At 39.9% G+C, this 15,630-nt stretch overlaps 1 protein-coding gene across 2 annotated transcripts in view; it reads right to left on the bottom strand.

Moving 5' to 3' along the window:
- Positions 1–1,924: 1,924 nt before the first annotated feature.
- The window catches only part of LOC140194572 (granzyme K-like), a 31,431-nt gene continuing 17,725 nt past the window's right edge, over positions 1,925–15,630 (bottom strand). For both annotated transcript variants that reach the window (XM_072251792.1, XM_072251791.1), the window contains exons 3-5: positions 11,114–11,264; positions 4,612–4,884; positions 1,925–2,318 (exon numbers count right to left, since the gene is read on the bottom strand). In XM_072251792.1, the coding sequence (XP_072107893.1) occupies positions 2,124–2,318; positions 4,612–4,884; positions 11,114–11,264 (619 nt within the window). In that variant the 3' untranslated portion in view covers positions 1,925–2,123. The remainder of the gene's footprint in view (positions 2,319–4,611; positions 4,885–11,113; positions 11,265–15,630) is intronic.

Raw genomic sequence — 15,630 nt, 5'->3', positions numbered from 1 at the left:
AATTTTTATATGTCCTCCACATGGAATGCGTGGGCTTCCCCAGCTGCTCCAATTTCCCCCCACAGTCCAAAAGCGTACAGTGTAGGTTAATTGGTCATTGTAAATTGTCTCGTTAACATGAATTGGGTTTCTCGGGGGTTGCTGGGGCGACGTGGCTCGAAAGGCCGGAAGGGCCAACTCTGCGCTTAATCTCTAAATAAATAAATAAACAAGGTAACTGTACATTAGGTGCAACTACTTGAGGCCGGCTGGTTCGATTGATGAACAAAGATGGTGCATGAGAGATGGGTTTAAATAGGTTGCAGGTGATGAGTTGGAAACAAGTGGCAGGTGACTCCCGTTAGCAGGGTGGAGATCCTGTGCAGGTCTTACAGGACGCACTCCCCCATTCACCTGCAGCCATCACCCAATGGCCCTGGGCTATCCAGGTATGCCCCTGGTGGAACCTCTTGATACGTGATGGATCCAAGATGAAACTGGATGACCGCCCCCCCCCCCCCTTTAGGCTATACTCTTCCCAGTCAACCAGGTACTACTGCACACCCCATCCACGAAGACATGAGTCTACCAACTGGCAAACCCTGTGCACAGGACTAGATTCCAGGGGTGCAGGCTCAGGCAAGCTGAGTAGTCCACAGACATCTGTCTTCAGTCAGGTCACATCAAAGGTAGGTGTGATCCTGAGGGATGGAGGCAGCTGGAGACAATAAGTGACTGGATTGATGCAATGGATGATCTTGAAGGGACCGATGAACCCGGGTGAGATCTTGCAGGATTCTGTGCATAGGGGCTGATCTTGGGGGGACAGCAAAACAGTGTCCCCAGACCAGAGTAGTCTGGCAGTTGGCCTAGTGGCAGTAGGCAGGGTTGGCAGCTCGGATGGGCCTCCATGCCCTCTTCCAAGCATCCTAGCACTGGCAAGCCTGGGCCCCGGTGGACTGGACCTCCACCGTCGGCTCCTCTGCAGGGAACAACATACCTGTGGCATGAGAGGTGCGAATATTGTGAGACAGTTTGGCCCAGGCCAGATACACCGTCCATGTGTAAAGGTGAGCAGTGGTGACACATTGCAGAAACTTCTCCACTTGCTGATTGTCTCTTTCTGACTGACTGTTGGTCTGCAGATGATAGCCAGAGGATAAACTCACTGAGGTGTTGAGGAAGGAGCAGAAGGCTCTCAAAAGTGGGAGATGAATTGTGGGCCCCGTTCTGACACAATGTCCTGAGGGAAACTGTGTCGGCGAACTACATGTTGGAGAACCAGCTCTGCCATCTCAGCAGCTGAATCAAGTTTGTGGAGGGCAATGAAGTGGGCCGCCTTGGAGAACCAGTCCGCCTCTGTCCTGATCACTGTTGCCCCATCAGAAGGTGGCAAACTGGTGATGAAATCCATGGCGATGTGGGACCACTGGTGTCGACAGACTGGTAAGGGCTGCAGAAGCCCAGAGGGCCGCTATTTGGAGGAATTGAACTGGGCACAGTGAGGGTAGGCAGCAGTGAACTGGTGTGCATCTGCGATCATGATGGGCCACCAGTTGGGCTTTCAGTTGTGCGCCTATTTGGCCAGAGAGGGGTGAGGAGTGAGTCCACTGGAGTGCCTCAGAGTTAAGTTGTCAGGTGTGTCGGCCAGAGCAGGCTCATGCTGTAGGGCCTGGTGAATTTGGTTCTCAAGATCCCAAACGGTCAGGGCAAGAATGGATTGTGACAATAATAAACCAATTCCAATTCCAGTACAGAAGATGGGTATCCTATCCTAACGCGTAGGTTAGCCCTTTGAAGCAATTTTTCCTATCTCTCTTGAGCAATTTGGTTCATGATTTAGTTTGAAAATATTTATATTTCTCAATAATGTGTTGTAAATTAACATAGAAGGAACAAAAAAGATTCCCTGAGATAAATTTCTTGTCCTAAAAATAATGCCAGAGGACTATATTTCATTTATTCAAAATCAGTCCAACCCATAGAGGTACTTAGTGTCCTTACAATTCAGCATTATATAATTCTTTGAAAATCTTTTATTCAGGTATTAGAGATCTTGGAAAAATGCAAAGTATTTAGAAAGTTATTTAAAGCAAATAAGTAATTAAGGGGAAGGACACTGCAAATCATGTATAGTTGAACATCTAGATCACATCCTTTGTGATATTTTGGTTGTTCGTTTTTGTAATCATTCTTATCCACCTGAGGTATTTCTTTGATAAACGTGTGTAGATGCCAGGCTGTTTCGGGGCTCCACACTCTCCTCCAGTTGAAACAATCCCAGTATACTCATTCTTGTTGCTCCTCCTCATACATATTAATGGCCCACCAGAGTCTCCCTGAAAGGATATATACGTAAAATGTAATTGAGAAGAGGAATTTCAATAGTACACGTGCAATATGTGAGAGTGCTGTTTTCGGTACTGGACTAGCAATCCTGAGGCCTGAATTTGTTGGAGTTTAAAAGAATGAGGGGGGGATCACATTGAAGTAACCAAATATTGAAAGGCCTTGATGGAGTTTACATGGAGAGAATGTTTCCATGATTAGGAGAGTCTAAACCAGAGGTGACAGCCTCAGAAAAGGAGGATGTCCCATGAGGAGGAATTTTTTCAGCCAGAGGGTATACTTAAAGTGGAGGATAAAGCAGACATCCCACCTCTCCCGGAAGATCCGGGAGTCTCCCGCATATTAATAGTGGCTCCCTGATGCCGGCAAATTATGTACAATGTCCCGGAAATCATATCTTTTGAGAGTGAGTGAGCGAGAGAGAGAGAGTGAGAGCAAGAGAGAACGTGAGAGAGACCACGAGAGCGAGACAGCGTACGAGAGCGACCCACGAGAAAGAGAGAGCATGAGAGAGAGAGAGCGCCATGGCAGAGTGTTCCAATAAAAGAAAAAAATAAAACGGACGTCACCCCAGACTACACTAAAGTGTACCCCTGCCTAATAGGGGTCAAAATAATGACAGTGTTGCTCGCTGCACTGTTTGCAACAGTGACTTTTCTATTGCCCATGGTGGGTTAAGACTGTAAAAGACATGTTGAGGTGAGTTTAACAGGTGTCATTCATTCATTAGCATAGCTAATGTTATTTAAACTAGCTGGCTAGCTGCTGAGGAGCTACTCTATTGTAGACATCCCACCTTTCCCAGAAGTTCCGGGAGACTCCCGCAAATTGATGGTGCTACCTCCCTGAAATGAGTTTTTGCAGGGTGGGATGTCTGATAAAGAATTCTTGATTAGTAAGGCCATCAAAGGTAACTGGGAGAAGGCAGGAGAATGGGGTTGAGTGGGAAAATAAATCAGCCATGGTTGAATGGTGGAGCAGACTTGGATAGGCCAAATGGCCTAATTCTGCTCCGAAGTCTTGTGGTCTGAAGTCCAGGCTAATAATACGTATTTCTCCAGAGGCATCAATGCAGATTCTACTATGAGAGCCTGAGGATTTAAAATTGGAATAAAATATTGGTAATGCTGGTTGATCATTAAACTAGGGAAGGAAATCTGCTGTCCTTCATGTGATTCCAATCCAACATTAATGAGGATAATTTTTAACTGCACACTGCAATAGCCTAGTAAGCCACAATTCTGGAGCTTGCAATAAAAGCTCGCCTTGCTTAATGGGTCAGATCTATTGTTAACCTTGGCTCCCACTATTTATTCAGGCCCAAAGAGTGGGTGATGACTCAGTGCAGATCATCTGAATAGTTGCTGTAGTCACTGAATGCGCTCGGCAAGCCAATGAGACTCGGCCTTCTCCCTCTCACGACTGATACCTCACCACAGCTCATGTGCTGTTAATATGTCAACATTATTTACTGAATAAAGACGCTCACAGCCACTGTTGAAAAATAAATAACACACATCTGTACGTTCTGATGTAACTTGTCAGTCAGAGGCCTAATGCCTGTTTCAGAATCATAGGCCTGTAGTTCCCTTCATTTCCTCACCACTGCCAGCCTTTTGACTCAGGGTTCCCGATCTGGGATCCATGGACCCCTCAGTTAAAAGTGGGGTCTATGACATAATAAAGGTTGGGAACCCCTGCTTTAGACCATGGTGGAGAACTGCCCTGTGCCTGAATATGTTCATGGGGCAGGATAGGAAAATTGCCATGCTTCAGGTCAGCTGCAGTATTGCAATTCCAGGAAAGAGGTGGGGATTAATGGGCAGCAAAAGAAAACATAAATGACTTTTGATGTGTTTATCTATTTCAGCTTGTTCTATTGCAACTTATTTCATATTTGTTTAATAGTACAGAGAGAAGAAAGGAGTGAGTTAAGACAAAGATATAAGACATAGAAAGGCAGCAGTATAGATGTAGAAAACAAAGAAATGAAGTCAAAATATAATTCGAAACTATGTTAACTGCAGCAATTTCATACCAGTTAGTATATTTGTCCATAAGATGTATTTACAGTGAGGCTTAAGACAACTTAGGCAGTAAGTTCCAATGTTCCACCTTGAGCTGGTGCACTTGCTGGATGATGCTATGCAATCTGCATATAAATTACTTCTAGGCTCAAAGTCACCATCAAGCCTTTTAATTAAACAACTAGCACTGTACATTGCTGTAAATGCACTTTGCAACTCCAGGAATTTTCACTTAAGTTGTGAAATGCCAACTTACCATGCATGAATCTTTTCTAGCTTTCTCATCACCAACGCATAACATGTCCTTCGTTATGTAAGGGCTGAGATCATAGTATGCTTTACTGTTGCAGACAGCCCTATCAATGACGGTTAAATTTACTTCCCTCAGGTCATCAGATGCTTTCAGGACTTTAGGATTAGTTGTTCCCCATCCTGCGACACTGCACTCAGTTCCAGCTTTGACATCGGCGCCTGATTTAGGAAGTTCCAATGTTGACACGTACTTGTTCAGAACAGCTTCACGGGCCAACTGTTCAAATGAACAGATAAAACAGACTATGATAAGTATTACCACTGGCTAAATTCTGTATGTTTGCACTGTGGATTCATATGTTATGATCATGTTTTGTACACAATGTAGATTCACAGTTAGCTCTGTTAAGTTTCTATTTACTCAATGTACAAGAAATTTGATTTCTGATCAGTCACCGTGCATCTATCTCCCAATGATGTCTTTGTCATTATGATGCTATAAAGCTAGTTTATCAAAAATAAAAATGATATGAACTTTAATTCCACTTCTAAAATTACACCAAGACTACCTTTATAATGAATGGAAGGAGAAGCTCGTTCCAAAGGATTCAAGTGAAAATAGAAGGGTACATGACAGATCAGCTAACAGTTTATATATTAGAAGAGCGGTCACATTAAAGAATAATAGCTCAGAGTTAACAGCCAGAGTTAAAATAAAGGAGTTTCTGGTTCCAAACAAAGATTCTGTGATCTCTGCAGCAAGGATTTCTGCAGTTGGATCCCCTTGTCTGTGCTTGATCCAATGACTTTCAAACTTTTTTAACTCCTGATGAAATTTTGTAAGTGGTAATGACCAACCATTTCTCTCACAACTTCCACTGAATTTCTGTCATAAATATTCTGTTGGAATTCTTTTTCAAGTCTTTTTTCTCTGTTAAATAAAAAATTTATTCATTTATGTGGATGACTTAGTTCATTCAGGTTTGTATTATTTGCATATTTAAAACCAGTCATCATAATCCCTTGCAAAAGTGAACACCAATGTATATTTATGGAATAGGTAGCAGAACAAATAATCTCACCGTTCTTACTAACAAGCTTGTGCATATCGAATATATGACACCATTTCCTTTCTATAATTGCCAGTCACAGTGCAGTGAATTTCCCAACACTCGCAACACGCTGGAGGAACTCAGCAGGTCGGGCAGCATCCATGGAAAAGATCGGTCGACGTTTCGGGCCGGAACCCTTCCAACACTCACAACACGCTGGAGAAACTCAGCAGGTCGGGCAATGAATTGCAATGCAGTGAATTTCCCAATTTTTGTTTGACGGTAATGTTGCTTGTCATGTAGAACATCTACCAGTAGGTGGCTGTCTAATGCAGTAGCAGCTCTTCAGATTATTTAACCGATTTTTGCTGGATTCTTGTGATATTTTAGAGAATAATTTGGCCAGTTAAATTTTTCCTCAGAAGACGGAATTGGAGGCAATATCCTTCTTGAAGCTCACCTGATCTTTGTGGCAAAATTATTCCCTACAGTCAATAAATTAGAACTTTCAGAATTATAACCCAGTGATGATGAAGGAAAGATGATATAGTTTTTACAACTGCATGCTTTGACTTAAAGATAAACATCAAGCTGAAAAATGCTGTGATGTTTCCAAGCACTGGCGGCCCCTGTTGCAAGTATAATAAAGTGTCAGGTATAGGACTATAATTTATAGGTGGCAGGGCAAGTTGGGAAGACTTCTCATAACAAAACGTGCAGTATGCTTGAATTTAATATTAGTGTAATAGAATGCAGAAGCAAGGAAGTCATGCTAAATTTTATAAAATCTATGGATGGAATGATATTTATGATTATGTTCTTTATAGGATCACAATTTAGGAAGGACATCAAAGTTTCGGCAATACTGATTTGGCATGGCATCTAAAATCTCGACAAACTTCCTATAGATGTGTGGTGGAGAGTATATAGCTGGCGGCTGCACAGTCTGGTATGAAAACACCAATGCCCCTGAAGGGAAAATCCTATAAAATGCAGTAGACACAGCCCAGTCCATCACGGGTAAAGCCCTCCCCATCATTGAACACGTACACATGGAGCGTTGCCACAGGAAAGCAGCATCTACCATCAGCGACCGCCACCACCTAGGTCATGCTGTTTGCTTGCTGTTGCCATCAGGAAGAAGATACAGGGGCCTCAGGACTCACAGCACCAGGTTCAGGAACAGTTATTATTCACCATCAACCTTCAGGCTCTAGAACCAGAGGGGATAATTACACTCAACTTCACTTGCCCCGTCGCTGAACTGTTACAACAACCTATGGACTCACTTTCAATGACTCCCCGTCTCCTGTTCTCAAAATTTATTGCTTGCTTATTCTTTCTTCCATTTATTTATTTATTTGTTTGTTTGTTTGTTTGTTTGTTTATTTATTTATTTATTTGTTCTTTTTGTATCTACACAGCTTGTTGCCTTTTGGGTACTAGTTAAAGACATAAGTTGGTGCGGACTTCTATCAACTTTATTATGGTTATTATTCTATTATGGATTTATTGAGTACGCCTACAAGAAAATCAATATCAGGGTTGTATATGGTGACATCTATGTACTTTGATAATAAATTTACTTTGGAATTTAAACTTTGAATACTGCACAAGATGCTAAGTGAAGTGATACCAGAGAGAGACTAAAGAAACTGATCAAGGAGGTGATCAAGAAGGGAGCTGAATGTCCGAGGATACACAGTGTATCGGAAGGATAGGAAGGTAGGCAGAGGGGGAGACATGGCTTTATTGGTAAGAAATGATACTAAGTCATTAGAAAGGGGTGACATAGGATCGGAAGGTGCAGAACCTTTATGGGTTGAGCTAAGCAATCGCAGGGGTAAAAGGACCCTGATGGCAGTTATGTACAGGCCTCCAAACAGCTGCAGTGATGTGGACTACAAATTACAACAGGAAATAGAAAAGGCTTGTCAGAAGGGCAGTGTTATGATAATTGTGGGGGATTTTAACATGCGAGTGGATTGGGAAAATCAGGTCGACACTGGATCTCAAGGAAGAGAATTTGTAGAATACCTGCAAGATGCCTTTTTAGAACAGCTTGTTCTTGAGCCCACTAGGGGATCGGCTGTACTGGATTGGGTATTGTGTAATCAACCGGAGGTGATTAAAGAGATTGAGGTGAAGGAACCCTTAGGAGGCAGTGATCATAACATGATTGAGTTCACTGTGAAATTTGAAAAAGAGAAGCTGAAATCTGATGTGTCGGTATTTCAGTGGAGTAAAGGGAATTATAGTGGCATGAGAGAGAAACTGGCCAAAGTTGACTGGAAAGGGACACTGGCAGGAAGGACAGCAGAGCACCAGTGGCTGGAGTTTATGCGAGAAGTAAGGAAGGTGCAAGACAAGTACTTCCCAAAAAAGAAGAAATTTTTGAATGAAAAAGGATGCAACCGTGGCTGACGAGAAGTCAAAGCCAAAGTTAAAGCAAAGGAGAGTGCATACATGGAAGCAAAAGTTAGTGGGAAGACAGAAGATTGGGAAGTTTTTAAAAGCTTACAAAAGGAAACTAAGAAGGTCATTAAGAGGGAAAAGATGAACTATGAAAGGAAGCTAGCAAATAATATCAAAGAGGATACTAAACGCTTTTTCAAGTATGTAAAGAGTAAAAGACAGGTGAGAGTAGATATAGGACCGATAGAAACTGATGCTAGTGAAATGGTAATGGGAGATAAGGAGATAGCGGAGGAACTGAACGAGTATTTTGCATCAGTCTTCACTGAAGAAGACATCAGCAGTATACTGGACACTCAAAGGTGGCAGGGAAGAGAAGTGTGCGCAGTCACAATTACGACAGAGAAAGTACTCCAGAAGCTGAATAGTCTAAGGGTAGATAAATCTCCTGGACCAGATGGAATGCACCTTCGTGTTCTGAAGGAAGTAGCTGTGGAGATTGCGGAGACAATTACGATGATCTTTCAAAAGTTGATAGATTCTGACATGGTTCCTGAGGACTGGAAGATTGCAAATGTCACTCCGCTATTTAAGAAGGCGGCAAGGAAGCAAAAAGGAAATTATAGACCTGTTAGCTTGACATCGGTGGTTGGGAAGCTGTTGGAGTCAATTGTCAAGGATGAGGTTACAGAGTACCTGGAGGCATATGACAAGATAGGCAGAGCTCAGCATGGATTCCTTAAAGAAAAATCCTGCCTGACACACCTATTACAATTTCTTGAGGATATTACAAATAGGCTAGACAAGGGAGATGCAGTGGATGTTGTATATTTGGATTTTCAGAAGGCCTTTGACAAGGTGCCACACATGAGGCTACTTAACAAGATACGAGCCCATGGAATTACGGGAAAGTTACATACGTGGATAGAGCATTGGCTGATTGGCAGGAAAAGGAGAGTGGGAATAAAGGGATCCTATTCTGGTTGGCTGCCAGTTACCAGTGGTGTTCCACAGGGGTCTGTGTTGGGGCCGCTTCTTTTTACATTGTACATCAACGATTTGGATTATGGAATAGATGGCTTTGTAAAAGTTTGCTGATGATACGAAGATAGGCGGAGGGGCCAGTAGTGCTGAGGAAACAGAGAGTCTGCAGAGAGACTTGGATAGATTGGAAGAATGGGCAAAGAAGTGGCAAATGAAATACAATGTTGGAAAGTGTATGGTTATGCACTTTGGCAGAAGAAATAAATGGGCAGACTATTATTTAAATAGGGAGAGAATTCAAAGTTCTGAGATGCAACGGGACTTGGGAGTCCTCGTACAGGGTCCCCTTAAGGTTAACCTCCAGGTTGAGTCAGTAGTGAAGAAGGCAAATGCAATGTTGGCATTCATTTCTAGAGGAATAGAGTACAGGAGCGGGGATGTGATGTTGAGGCTCTATAAGGTGCTGGTGAGACCTCACTTGGAGTACTGTGGGCAGTTTTGGTCTTCTTATTTAAGAAAGGATGTGCTGACATTGGAGAGGGTACAGAGAAGATTCACTAGAATGATTCCCGGAATGAGAGAGTTAACATATGACGAACGTTTGTCCGCTCTTGGACTGTATTCCTTGGAGTTTAGAGGAATGAGAGGAGACTTCATAGAAACATTTTGAATGTTGAAAGGCATGGACAGAGTGGATGTGGCAAAGTTGTCCCCCATGATGGGGGAGTCTAGTACGAGAGGACATGACTTCAGGATTGAAGGGCGCCCTTTCAGAACAGAAATGCGAAGAAATTTTTTTAGTCAGAGGGTGGTGAATCTATGGAATTTGTTGCCATGGGTGGCAGTGGAGGCCAAGTCATTGGGTGTATTTAAGGCAGAGATTGATAGGTATCTGAGTAGCTAGGGCATCAAAAGTTATGGTGAGAAGGCGAGGGAGTGGGACAATGGGAGAATGGATCAGCTCATAATAAAATGGCAGAGCAGACTCGATGGGCTGAAAGGCTGACTTCTGCTCCTTTGTCTTATGGTCTTATTTAGAGGAAATTCGATGTGGGTATTAAAAAGCAAGAAATGGTGACGGAAGGGTCAGTAACTAAAGAATACTAATTTATAGTGGACTGTAGAAGGCTTGAAGGATTGAAAGTGTGACGGTCACTGATTGCACAGTCACCTTTGAATGATCATTCTCTATATAGCTGAGGGAAATGTTGATTAGTGTATGGAGAGAGTGCAGACTGGGACTAATGGTATTTCCCTAACAAAATGAAGTCACTGCGGTGCAGCTAATATGCAGCAAATTAAACAGGATTAGTGAAGGATTTCTATATGTGGGTGCTGATGGCTGCCATGAACTCAGGGGGCAGAGGGGCCTGCATCTGTGTTGTATGATGTAATGATTCCATGAATTGTCAAAGGAACAATGAAGTGAACAGACATCTTCCGTGACCTGGCAGGATTTGAGGCAAAGACGAGGCTCCTGCTAGTTCATCCTCCAAACATCACTACAATAAGAAAGTAGAGTAGAAAAAAATACAACTGCAATCATTAGAATTTATCAAGACAGCAGAAAACCTGTTGGAAACCAGTCACATTTGGCACAAAATTGCCAGGTTCAGAAGCCAGAGGTCTAGGTTCCAGAAGGACAAAAATCCAGGGACAAGAGTTTGAATCCCACCACAGAAGGTAATGGAAATAAATTAAAATAATTAGGTGCATGTGGAATTACAGATAGCTTCTGATTGTTTAGAAATATACATGTTTCAACCAATGTCCGTCAGGAAAGGAAATCTGCCAGCCTTACCTGGACTGGCCCTTAACATGACTCCAAACCCACCAATGAGGCTGACTCCACCCCCTCAGTTTAAGGACAATTAGAAATGGACAAGAATGCCAGCATTAGTAGCTACACTTTCAACAGATGAATCAACAAATTAAAACAAAGGATTACAGATATGCCTTTGAAATTAACATACAACAGCTCTGAGCAAATGCATGATTGCAGCACAGGACTGTGGAATTGGCCTTTAAGTGATCTTGAGAACATATATTTAGTACCTGAACCAGCATGATGTCATTTTCTGGAGTTTTTGAGTTAAACTCTGGGTGAGGAATCATCTTCCTTATTGCTATTGTCATCCTCCCTTTTTGTTTCTTAGAAAGCAAATCTACTCCAAGGACCACTCTACAATATTTTATTTGACAAAACCTGTGATTGGAAAGATGATTCAGTTATTAAAGATTCCAGAAAACATTTGAAAAACAATAGTTTCAGGACATTGTACCTTTATTTATCATGTTATCCACGAGCACGAAATACCGATTTACAAAATCATAAAGCAGACAAACTTCCCTCTTACTTTCTTTTAATTGCACTTATTTCCTTCAGTTCTTTGTTCTCATTTGACCTTCATTCTCTGGTATTTCTGGAAGATTTTAGTATCATCTTTCCTGAAGACAGATTCACAGTAATTGTTCAGTTTCTCTGCCAATTACTTATTTTCCATTATAAATTCTCCTGTCACCTGTCTATAAAGGACTCATAATGCCTTTTGCATTTTAATTTAATGTAACTAAGTTCCTACATTCATTTTATATTTCGTCAGTTTACCCTCATTTTCTGTCATGCCTTTGTCGATATCAAACCTTTGCTGAGTACGTTCATGGTCTTCTGCTGCTGTAGCCCATTCACTTAAAGGTTCAATGTGTTGTGCATTCAGAGTTGCCCTTCTGCACACCTCTGTTGTAATGTGTGGTTATTTGAATTGTAGACACCTTTCGGTCAGCTTGAATCAGTCTGGCCAATCTCCTCTGACGTTTTTTCACCCACAGACTGTCACTCACTGAATGTTTAATTGTTTTTCACACACTTCTTTGTAAATTGTAGAGACTGTTGTGTGTGAAAATCACAGCACTTTCTGAGGTACGCAAACCACCCTTTCTGGCACCAATAATCGTTCTACAGTCAACGTCACTTAGATCACACTTCTTCCCAAATCTGATGTTTTGTCTGAACAACTAAACCGCTTGACCATGTCTATATGCTGTTACACATTGAGTTGCTGATTAGATATTTGCATTAAAGGCAGGTGTACAGGTGTACCTATGAAAGTGGCCACTGAGTCCTTATTTCCTGCAAAAACTACATTACAAACAAGAGAAAATCTGCACATGCTGGAAACCCAGGCAAGTTACACAGAATACTGGAGTAACTCAGCAATCTCAGTAAGCAGTCGATGTTTCTGGCTGAGATCTTCCATCAGGACTGGAAAAGATGATGGGGTCAAAGCAAGAAGGTGGGGGAGGGAGGAAGAAGTACAAGGTGGTAGATGAATCCTGCCATTTCTTTTAATATTTTTATTAGTTTCTACATAGAAGAATACAGAGTACAAGAAAGTATATATAAAGGTCAAAAAAAAACTACCAATTACATTATATCTATTCATAATAACAATCTCATTACCCCATATTCATGTAGGTTAGTCAAAGTTATATTGAAATATACTAATTTTTTATAAAAAAAGTCTAACCCCTACCAAGACTGAAGCTGTTTATTAAGGAGAAAAAAAGGTAAAATACTTTCTCGTATAATAAAAATTAATAGTAGCCAACATCTAAATTTAAACAACGAATTGAGGGTTTTGAAAGTCATTCAGAAAGGGTGCCCACAATGTTAGAAAGTCTTGACGAGATTCAGAAATTGAAGAACAAATCTTCTCTAAATCTAAGCATGACATACCATCGCATAACCATTGAGCATGAGTAGGAGGAGAAACATCTTTCCATTTAAACAAATAGCTATAAGAGAGCGAAAGACCAAAATATATAAATCAGATGTCTTCAACTTAATATCTTGTCCTGCAACAATACCAAATAGGGCCATCAGAGAACTAGGCTTAAAATTGACTTTGGAAGGTGAAGGAAAAGTTTGAAAAACTTCCTTCCAAGATTTTTCAAGACATGGACAAGTTCAAAACATATGAATTAATGAAGCTTCTTCATTATTGCGTCTGTCACAGTAGGGAGATATATCCAAATAAAAACAAGATAACTTATCTTTAGTCATATGGACTCTATGTACCACTTTAAATTGTATGAGGGAATGGCGAACACATAGCGATGACGTATTAACTAGTTTAAAAATTCATTCCAAGTTTCCTCAGGTATTGATGTCTGTAAATCTTGTTCCCAGAGATTCTTAATTTTGTCTAAAGGAACATTCCTCCTCTCCAGTAACATGCCATAAATATTAGATATTGAACCATTATAAAAATGTGTCAAATTAAAAATTACATCTAGTAAGTTCTTATCTGAGCGTACAGGAAATGTGCATAATTGAGACCTTAGAAAGTCTCTAATTTGCAGATATCTGAAAAAGTAAGTTTTGGATAGGCTATATTTAGCTGACAATTGCTCAAATGAAAAAAGATTCCCTCCAACAAACAGATCCCAAAAACATTTAATACCAAACCTGTACCATTCTTTAAAAACTAAATCAATCATGGAGAGCTTTAAAAAAATTAGAATAAATGGGACTAGAAAGGGAAAATCTCAATACACCAAAATGTTTTCTAAATTGTATCCAGATCCTCAGAGTATGTTTAACTATTAAATTATTAGTTAGTTTACTTACAAATAAAGGAAGTGAGGATCCAAGAAGAGAAATAATAGAAAATTTATTAACAGAATTAGCTTCTAAAGAAACCCATACCGGACAGTCTGCACGATTAATATATATCCAAAACGTAAGATATCGTATATTAACTGCCCAGTAATAAAACCTAAAATTATGTAAGGCTAAACCTCCAGACTTTTTAAGTTTTTGAAGATGAACTTTATTTAAATGCAGACATTTATTTTTCCATATATAGGAGGATAAAATAGATTCAAGAGAGTCAAAAAAGGATTTAGAAATAAAAATGGGTAAAGCCTGTAAAAACTATATAAATTTAGGTAGAATATTCATTTTAATAGAATTAATTCATCCAATCCATGATATTGAAAGAGAAGACCAATTTAATAATATCTTTTTTACATGGTTCAATAAAGTAAGAAAGTTTTCTTTAAACAAGTATTTGTAATTCTTAGTGATTGTTACACTCAAATAAGTAAATTGATTCCTTACAATTTTAAAAGGAAGATTAGTATTAATTGGTACCAAATTATTTAAAGGAAATAATTCACTCTTATGTAGGTTCACTTTATATCCTGAAAACTGGCTAAAACAGGAGAGTAAAGAAAGTACACAGGGTAACGAAATCTCAGCATTAGAGATAAAAAACAATATATCATCAGCGTAAAGTGAGATTTTGTGGATGATACCTCTCCTTAAAATACCACAGATATCATTAGATTCTCGAAAAGCAATAGCACAGCATTCTAAAGCTAAATCAAAAAGCAAAGGACTCAACGGACAGCCTTGTCGAGTTCCACAGTGAAGTTTTAATGGTTTAGAATTTTGAAAATTAGTAAGAACTCGAGCAGAAGTAGATAAATAAAGCAATTTAATCCATTGAATTAAATCTGGTCCAAAATTACATTTTTTCTAAGGTTTTAAATAAATAATTCCATTCAACCCGAACGAAGGCCTTCTCAGCGTCTAAGGATATCACATATTCCAATCTCTCCTGAGAAGGAGAGTAAATAACATTTAATACACGGCATATATTAAAATGGGAATATCGATTTTTAATAAATCCAGTCTGAAATAATAGGTAAAATATTTTCAATCCTACGAGTCAGAACTTTAGAAAGAATTTTACTATCTACATTAACTAGTGAAATTGGCCTATATGAAGAGCATTCGGTTGGATCCTTGTTCTTTTTTTAGGATAAGCGTATCAGAAGCTTCATAAAAAGATTGAGGCATACTACCCAATTTGAAAGAATCCAAAAAGACTAAGTGTAACTGAGGTATAATTAATGAAGAAAAAGCCTTATAAAATTCTCCAGAAAATCCTGGAGCCTTCCCTGAGTGTAATGAACGTAGAGCCTCACATCAAAGCCATTTTTTAAAGCCTTTGCTTAAATTTAACTTCCAGTTAAACTGCATCACATTCAGTTCTATCATACCATGGTTATCCTTTCCCTGACAAGAAGATATTAGTTAACCCTTTCTCATTGTACGGGGTCTAAAATACCTCATTTTTCCCAGGTTGTTTTCTAAACATATTTAATTAGAGTTCCATGAATTATCTCCCAACCCATTACAGAAATTTGATCTATGTGAAGTTGAAATCTCTCAGGATTACTGTATTACCTTTGACCTACACACCTCTACTTTTCTGATCTTGGCCATGCCCAGTAATACAAATAATATTTGGTGACCCGTAAATCATTCCTACTGATGTTCTCTCCCCTTTGCTTTTCATTAACTTTGATCATACTAATTCTCATTCTAAATCACAATGTGCCAAGCCAAAATTGTTCTTAAGACTGACATGATCTCATCCCATAATAGTAATGCTATACAACCTGTTTGTCTGAACTTCCTTGATCATTTAGCTATCAACTTTCTGAATAATTTCTGAAACCATGTTTCTGTTTACGATGCTGGGTTGCTAACTTGACAGTCA

This window comes from Mobula birostris, chromosome 3, assembly GCF_030028105.1.
Source record: "Mobula birostris isolate sMobBir1 chromosome 3, sMobBir1.hap1, whole genome shotgun sequence".
NCBI lineage: Eukaryota > Metazoa > Chordata > Chondrichthyes > Myliobatiformes > Myliobatidae > Mobula > Mobula birostris.
This window is presented reverse-complemented; position numbering and strand designations above follow the sequence as displayed.